Below are 7,459 nucleotides of genomic sequence, written 5' to 3'. Positions count from 1 at the left end.
CCAAATGCCACTACTTACTACTTATGTGACATGAGAGCTTCTTGAACATTCCCAAGGCCATCTCATTACTGGAATCATAACCTACTTCATAGGATTGTTGTGAAGATTAAATAAGATAATATATGTAAAGTACCCAGCACATAGCATGACCTCAGTAAATGATACCTATTCCTTTTCTTAATAATTACTGAATATGTGGCAAACTTGTGAAGCAGGAGGATTTCCTTCCCATTTCACATGAGGTCCCCTGATACCTGGTCCCCAAATCTCTTCCTAGCCTTCACTCTCACTGTTCCATCTTTCACATCTATTCTCCAGTAACACTGACTTCTTTGTAATTCATACCCAGCCCCTGCACACATGTTGTTGTCATCTCCAGGCCTCTGTTTTCTCCTCTCTCCATGCAGAGTGCCTTTCCCTCCTTCCAGAGCTGACCCCTTCTCCACACTCCCACAGCAGTGCTCCCCCCCACACACCAGGCCTCCATTGTCATTCCCAGATTGTGCTGTTTTTGTCTGTTTATGTCTCTGTTTTGCCAACTAGACCATGAGTTCTTTGGGTAGTTGGGCTGTGTCTTACTTACCTCTGAATCCCCACTCACCCCATACTTGGCACAGGGCGAGCAGAGAGTGACTGTTGATGACTCCATCAGAGAAGGTATCCCTTTTTTCCCCCCTTTCTATTCCACCCTGTCTGTAAATGGGTCCCCTTCTGCTCACTGGGTTTATATAAGAACGTTTTGCTACTTGGGAATCTCTCCATCCAACACAGCATATGTGAGCAGAGGGAGGCTTCACAGAGAGGAGCCAAGAAGGCCCCGACCAGTCAGCCTTTTCAGGAAGGTATGCTATATGTCAATACACGCTGGACTTGTGTGCAAATACACAACAGCTTTCTGAACTCTATCTCAGAACTATCTAGATTTTCTTCTAAGTTATATTTGCTCTTGATCAGCCTGGATATAGTATGCAAAGCTGTACTGAATTATTAACAATACTGCTTGCTAGCAAGGACTACAACAAGGGAAATGTCAAGGGGACAAACTCTGGAGTTTAATGGTGCCAAATGCCAAGAAGGAAATACTTCCGCCAGGGCCTTGTCCCAAGGTTATGCACAAAGATAAAAGAATTCAGGCAAGTGTAGAAGCAAAAGGCCCCTGCAGTTCTCAAAACACAAATTAAATAAACATTTATGAAGCTAATATATTTTGTTATAATGTTTAACATAAAATAATTATAAACAAGAGGGAAAATCATAAACACTGTAATTAAAAAACAATTCAGTCGGCTATAAGTCTACATAATGCATATGAAATTTCATATTCTACTACCTCCTCTGGCTTTTAACCAAGAACATTTAAAAAAAAAGACAATGAAGAAGAAAAAGGGAAATTAATGCATCTAAACGACTGGCTTTTTTGAGATAAACAGTCTTCAACAGTCTGTGAGAACACAGGGACCATACCCTCAACTTTGCTGGCCCAGTCAGTGACCTTGCAACCCCTCTTTCCTGTCTTATCTTGGGATCCTGTCAGGAGGCAGGGACATAGATCGGTTTTGGCTTTCTGCGTCTTACAGCAGAGAGAGTACTGTCCTCCTTCCATTTCTGAAAATTGCCGGGCCCCTTGTAAGATCTATAGAGCCTTGGAAACAGGAGTTTGTTAGCTGTCCTTTGCTCCTCATCATGGGGGTGATACTTGTGGCACACAGAGGGAATGTTAAATCTATGAAAGCCCGATCTCCAGACTCAGATAAGTGGAGTGGCACTAGAAAGAGAGTGGCTGTGCCCTGACTGGTATCCAGATGTACAGCCTGGCCAACGAGCCCTCTTAGTGAGACGATCTGCCTCTTTTTACCTCGTGCTCTCAGGACGAGTGCAGTGTGAATCCCACTAGGGGGCACCTCTAGTGTCTCCGCCAAGATCTGACTCAGGCAAGAAATGTTCCGCTTTGTGAACACAAGATGGCAGTATGTACCGGTCTATCGCAAGGGCCACGGCCTTGTGAAAGCGAGCTGAAAGAAGGGTGGGGAAGTGCTGACTGCAATCCATTTGAGTTTTAAGTGAAAACTGAACACATCAGGAATATTTTGAATTTTTCTCAGAAACCAATAATTACTGAATTCTATGTATACAAACTATTCCAAGTCTCCAAGTCCCGAGACACTTCAGAACCCTACCACTTACATACACACGGCTGGGGTTAGACCTGCCTGCTTTCCACAAATCTGCCCGCTTTCCACAAATCTGCCTGCTTTCCACAAACGTGCCCTTTCACCTCAGCTCGGCTCCAGGGGCACTTTTCCCTCAGAGCCAAGAACCCCTCAGGCCAAGGTTTCAGGACACTCTGCAGCATCCATGAACAACCAATCACTACACTCCTCCAAAAGATAAGGATAGAGATCACCTAAGGTGGTAGGTAGGACTTCCCTGGTGGCTCAGATGGTTAAGCGTCTGTCTACAATGTGGGAGACCCGGGTTCAATCCCTGGGTCGGGAAGATCCCCTGGAGAGGGAAATGGCAATCCACTCCAGTACTATTGCCTGGAAAATCCCATGGACAGAGGAGCCTGGTAGGCTACAATCCATGGGGTCGCAAAGAGTCAGACATGACTGAGCGACTTCATTTCACAAGGTGGTAGGTGGGGAGCAAAAAACTGCAAGTTTGGAAAAATTGGGGAAGCTAAGTGAAATGGGGAGGATGAGACAAAACTAAGGAGAATGAGGGGGTGTGTAAGTGAGGGGAGCATGGGGGGAATAAAATGAGGGAAAGGAAAGGAGAAGGAAAGAAACCGAGAGGAGTAAAAGAGGAATGGCAGAGAAAAATCCTAAATAAGGAAATCCAGGAAAGGCGGAAAAAAAAAGTAATAAGAAAGGGGGCAAGAAAGAAAGGAAAGGGCCGAAAGGAGTAAAGAAAGAGAGGAAAAAAACGGAAAAATAAATGAGAGAAAGAGGGGCAAAGGAACAGAAAAATAAATATGAGAGAAAGAATAGAAGAAGAAGGGCAAAGAGAAGCAAGGTGTGGGGGTGGGGAGTGCAGACAGAGGGAGAACTACTAACGGACTGGCATTCCAGGAAGCTGGAGCAAAGACCATCTCAGATGGGGTTCAGGGAAGACATAGGAGAGAGCACTTGAGGGGAAAGGGGGAAAGGAATGAAGGGAGAAGAAACGGACAGAAACCGAAGAGCGGTTGAGCGTACGTCTGAGTTTTGTTACATGCGCGTGTCGGTTAGCCCGAGGCGCGCACAGCGCCCTCGGACACCCAGCAGGGGCCACGCGCTCTCTGCACCTCACCCCACCCCCACCCCGCTTCTCGAAGGCGGCGTCTCTCCTGTAGGGGGACCCGTCCGCGGTGGGACCAGGCACATTAGTCCGCCCGTTGAGCTCGAGACCGGGGGTGGCGCGGCGGCTCTCAGGGATTCCTGGCCCAAGATGCGCCAGAAGCAGCAAGACAGCCCGAGCCAAAGCGCGGCGGGGCTCACGGAAGGAGGCCGAGCGGGGCCGGGCTCCCAGGAGGACGGCAGAAGGTGCGGGCGGCCCTGCGGGTGCTGGGGCAAGATGGGGGCGGAAGCCCGGTGGGAGCGGAGCGGGGGAGGGGGCACAGTACCGTGCCGCCGGCTCCCGGGCGCGCGCGGGCGAAGCGGCGGCGGCCCCGCGTGGTCGGGCGGCCCCCCGGCGGGTCATTTGCATGCTGTCACGGCCCCGCGCTGACTCCCGGGCGCGCGGCTCGCTCGCTCACTCACTCGCGCTCGGCTTCTGCCACCGCTCCGCCGGCGCAGCCCCGGAGAGCCTGAGAGCCGGCGAGTCCCCGAGCTGGCGAAGGAGGGAGGGAACCCGAGAGGGAGGGAGCGAGGGCGCGCCCCGGCTCTCTGTCGGCCCCGCCGCCCGCCCTTCCTGCTACCCCAGGTCCGCCCCAGGCCCCCGCTGTCACACTTGGGAAACTTGGGACGGCGCGGGGGCCGCGTGCGGCACCTCGGGGTGGGGGGTGGGGGCGGCCCTGGCCTGGAGAGGCGGAGGAGGAGGAGGGGGGCGGAGAGGAGGAGGAAGAGGAGGAAGTGAGCCCGAAGGATCCGCTCAGAGCTGTTTGTCCAGCTGTTTCTATTCGCACCCCGAGCGGCGCAGCCAAGAGGGGGCCGAGCCGACGGTGGCCGGCTTTTGACGCTCAATTCCAACTCTTCTTCTCCTCTCAGCTTGTCTGTCCCAGACACCCTGGAGTCTCCTCCGGCCGGCCCGGCGGGCGCGCACCTGCCAGCTGCCCCTGACCTCGCGGGCCAGGCGGCCCCCGAGCCGGAGAACATGGCCCAGCCCAAGTCCGACTGCCGCTCACCTGTCGGCCTCGACTGCTGCAACTGCTGCCTGGACCTGGCCCACCGGAGCGGGCTCCAGCGCGACAATGGCGGGGACAACAACAACTCGGGCAGCCCCACCGTGAGCAACTTTCGGCAGCTGCAGGAGAAGCTGGTCTTCGAGAACCTCAACACCGACAAGCTCAATAGCATAATGCGGCAGGATTCGCTAGAGCCCGTACTGCGGGACCCCTGCTACCTGATCAACGAGGGCATCTGCAACCGCAACATCGACCAGACCATGCTTTCCATTCTGCTCTTCTTCCACAGGTGGGTGGCGGGGCACGCGCGGGTGGGCACCTGGTCTCGGCTGCCTCGCACCTGCCTGGGCTGAATGCGCCCCCTCTGGAAGGCTGAGAGGGGCACTGGAGGTTTGGGCGCCCGGGACCGCCACAACCCGACCCAGGAGGCTACCTGGATTCCTGTGTGGCTGAGGGGAGGCCTGGCAGGTGGGAGCCCTGTTTGGAAAGGTGCCTGCGGAGGCTTTGCTGGGGAAATGCTGGAGCACATAAGATGGACAGAGCGACAGAGCGGTAGATGTTTTGGGGATAGCCGGCGGCACTTTCTACCCAAATGCCTACATTTCTATGGCCACTTTGGAGAGTCTGCCATGGGATGCTCTTGGGACCTGAGTTCCACGCTTATCAAAAGTCCATTTCCAAACAGGCAAACTTGGGCAGAAATTGCAAGGGCTTTTAAATTACTGAGTGGCCCTGACTGAGAATAGGGGCAAGCAAATTGTCCCGACAGATTCAGCTGCTACTGGTGTGGGGGAGGATGGGGAATAAGAAAAATTAGAGACCTGTGAGAATTTCTTGAAACTCTGGATAGAGGGACCCCTCCCCATCCATGATCCACCATGGATCATAGCCTTCCATTTCCAGTGACAGCTAAAAGCAGCCCCAAAGAGCATCCCAGGACAGGAGGGTGGATGAGTCTATGTCATGGCAAGCCTGTTGTTGGAGTGCAGGTCAGACTTTCTAGAAATCCTGCTGAAGGGCAAGAAAGGGAGAGTGGAGGAGAAGAACACAATGGGAAGACCAAAGGTGGCTGCAGTCTTCCAGTCTGAGGCACTCTGGTAAGAGCCGGTCTTGGGGAGACAACTGCAGCAATTTTGAGGCAGGAGAGGCAACTTTAGGAAACTCAGCTGTGGGTTTGGTGTTCTTAGAGCCACAGGACTGAGGCACTGGTGAGTGTGTGTGTGTGCACGCGCGTGGCGGGGGGGGGGTGGGTGGGTTTTCTTCTTCTTCAAGGTCACAGGTTACCGTAAGAGAAAGAGAAACGCTCTGTGGGCGACCTGGGTTGTAGTACAAGTTATGTGTCTAGTTCCTGTGTGACCCTGAGCAAGTTGCTTGACCTCTCTGGTCTCTAAGCTTCCTTCTAGTTCTGAGATTCCAAGTCATGGGCAGGTAATGTACTCAGACAAGGTAATAAGTAATTTTGGGCTTCCACAGAGTAATTGAGTAATTTGATGGTTTGTCGGTGAGACACAAATAGGAAATTTTAAAAGCCATCGAGCTAGGCAAGAACTACCTCACTTAGTGCTCAGCCCATGTTAACTTCCACAGTCCCAGAAGTTCCAGGAGGGGACAAGCAAGGCTGCCGACTTCATTAGCATTATTATAACATTATTTTCCACGCCATCACAGCCCTTTCTCATCTATTATTTCGCTTTAGGCATCAATTTATCTCATTGTCTCTAAGAAACCAGGCTGAGTTTCCAGGGAATCTTCATTTCTGGTGAAAGATTACTACAAGTGTATTCAGACCACAGCCACTGCAACCCTGCAGAGCGAAAGCCCTAACAGGTTCCTAATAGTCTACTGAGCTTAGGGCTGTAGGTAGTGGGGGATGGGTGGCAGCGACACCTGGAAAGACGGCTCATAGCACTTGCACTCTTTCAACTGGGAGAGAATCTGCTCCAAAATGGCCTGATGAAACAAAAGAGGGGACACTTCCTCAGCTCTGGGTCCTAGGTTGGAGGCCTGGGAGGGTCAGACCTAAGTGAGTGAGATGTGAGGCTGAAAGTCTGAAATCAAAGTATTCACTTGTGCCACACCTTGGGAGGCTTTCTGGTGGTCTGGATTTCTTGAAAACAGCAAGACCTCCTTTGCCACCTACTCTGTTGACACCTCTTGGTTCTTGGCAAAGCCTGGAAATGCTACCAGGTTGGGTTGGGGGCTGAGGGCTTTGGTGGAGGGAACAGGGCATATCATTGGGAAGTTGTCTCTGAGCACCCTGGCTCCCCTCCTGGGAACAGAGCAACTCAAGCCCCCAGGCTGGGGAGTGACAGGGTCCTGTGGTAACCACTTTAACAGTTCCAGAAAGACAAACCATTCTGTCATTTGCCTTCACAACTGGGACCTTAGAGACTGGAGATTCTGAATTTGGTTGAAAGTTTGCCTATAATGACATGCTCATTGGCAAAATAGGAGGCCATTATTGCTGGTCATGGGGTTTCTCCAAAATCTAGGCTGGACAGTCTTCTGAGTGAAAATTTCCTCTTCCTACTTCATTTATTCCCTGGTTTTCTAGCTTCATACCACAGCCATCATTGTTATTTCTATTCCATTTAATTATTTGATACTTCAGATTCCTGCCTGAGTGTCTTTTTCCTCTAACTTGTCTCCTTCATGGCCATCTCTTCTGGAGAAGCGACTCTTTCTGCCTTTCCTCCTACAGCCCACTCCCCCACTGCAAGGGCTCCTATATTCTTGGGAGGAAGCGTGGGGCAGATTCTTGATTTCTGTCTGGTTTCTGCTTTGACCTGTCCCTGACTCTCAGCTTAGCTCTTGGTTTCCTTGGAACACAAGAGTGTAAGTAATTTGAGGGTAAGGTGTGTTTTCCACTTACTTGGGTTTCCCTTGGCTTCTAATTATACTGCCAGTACTCAATAAAGGTTCTTTTTTGGCTAGATGACTTCTTAATTGTTGGTGTGGTCCTATGTAAAGATTTTACAACTTTAATTGACTCTTGGAAAATTATTATAAGGGTTTAAATATGATTTTTTTTCTGGTATGAACCACATGCAGTAATTCTGATAGCCTGGTAGAAGCCCTGATGAACAGTGTTGTGTATATATGTATGAATCAGTGGTAATGGGCATGTAGCTCATT

The 7,459-nt window shown here is 51.2% G+C and overlaps 1 protein-coding gene across 2 annotated transcripts in view; it reads left to right on the top strand.

Annotated features, from left to right (window-relative positions):
* The first annotated feature begins 3,348 nt into the window (after positions 1–3,348).
* The window catches only part of TSC22D3 (TSC22 domain family member 3), a 66,545-nt gene continuing 62,434 nt past the window's right edge, over positions 3,349–7,459 (top strand). The window contains exons 1-2 of one of the 2 annotated variants that reach the window (XM_005902504.3): positions 3,349–3,524; positions 4,188–4,613. In XM_005902504.3, the coding sequence (XP_005902566.2) occupies positions 3,430–3,524; positions 4,188–4,613 (521 nt within the window). In that variant the 5' untranslated portion in view covers positions 3,349–3,429. Of the gene's footprint in view, positions 3,525–3,744; positions 3,904–4,187; positions 4,614–7,459 lie in introns of those variants that run through there. The other variant, XM_070366525.1, reaches the window with a different exon arrangement.

This window comes from Bos mutus, chromosome X (assembly GCF_027580195.1).
Source record: "Bos mutus isolate GX-2022 chromosome X, NWIPB_WYAK_1.1, whole genome shotgun sequence".
NCBI classification, from domain to species: Eukaryota; Metazoa; Chordata; class Mammalia; order Artiodactyla; family Bovidae; genus Bos; species Bos mutus.
This window is presented reverse-complemented; position numbering and strand designations above follow the sequence as displayed.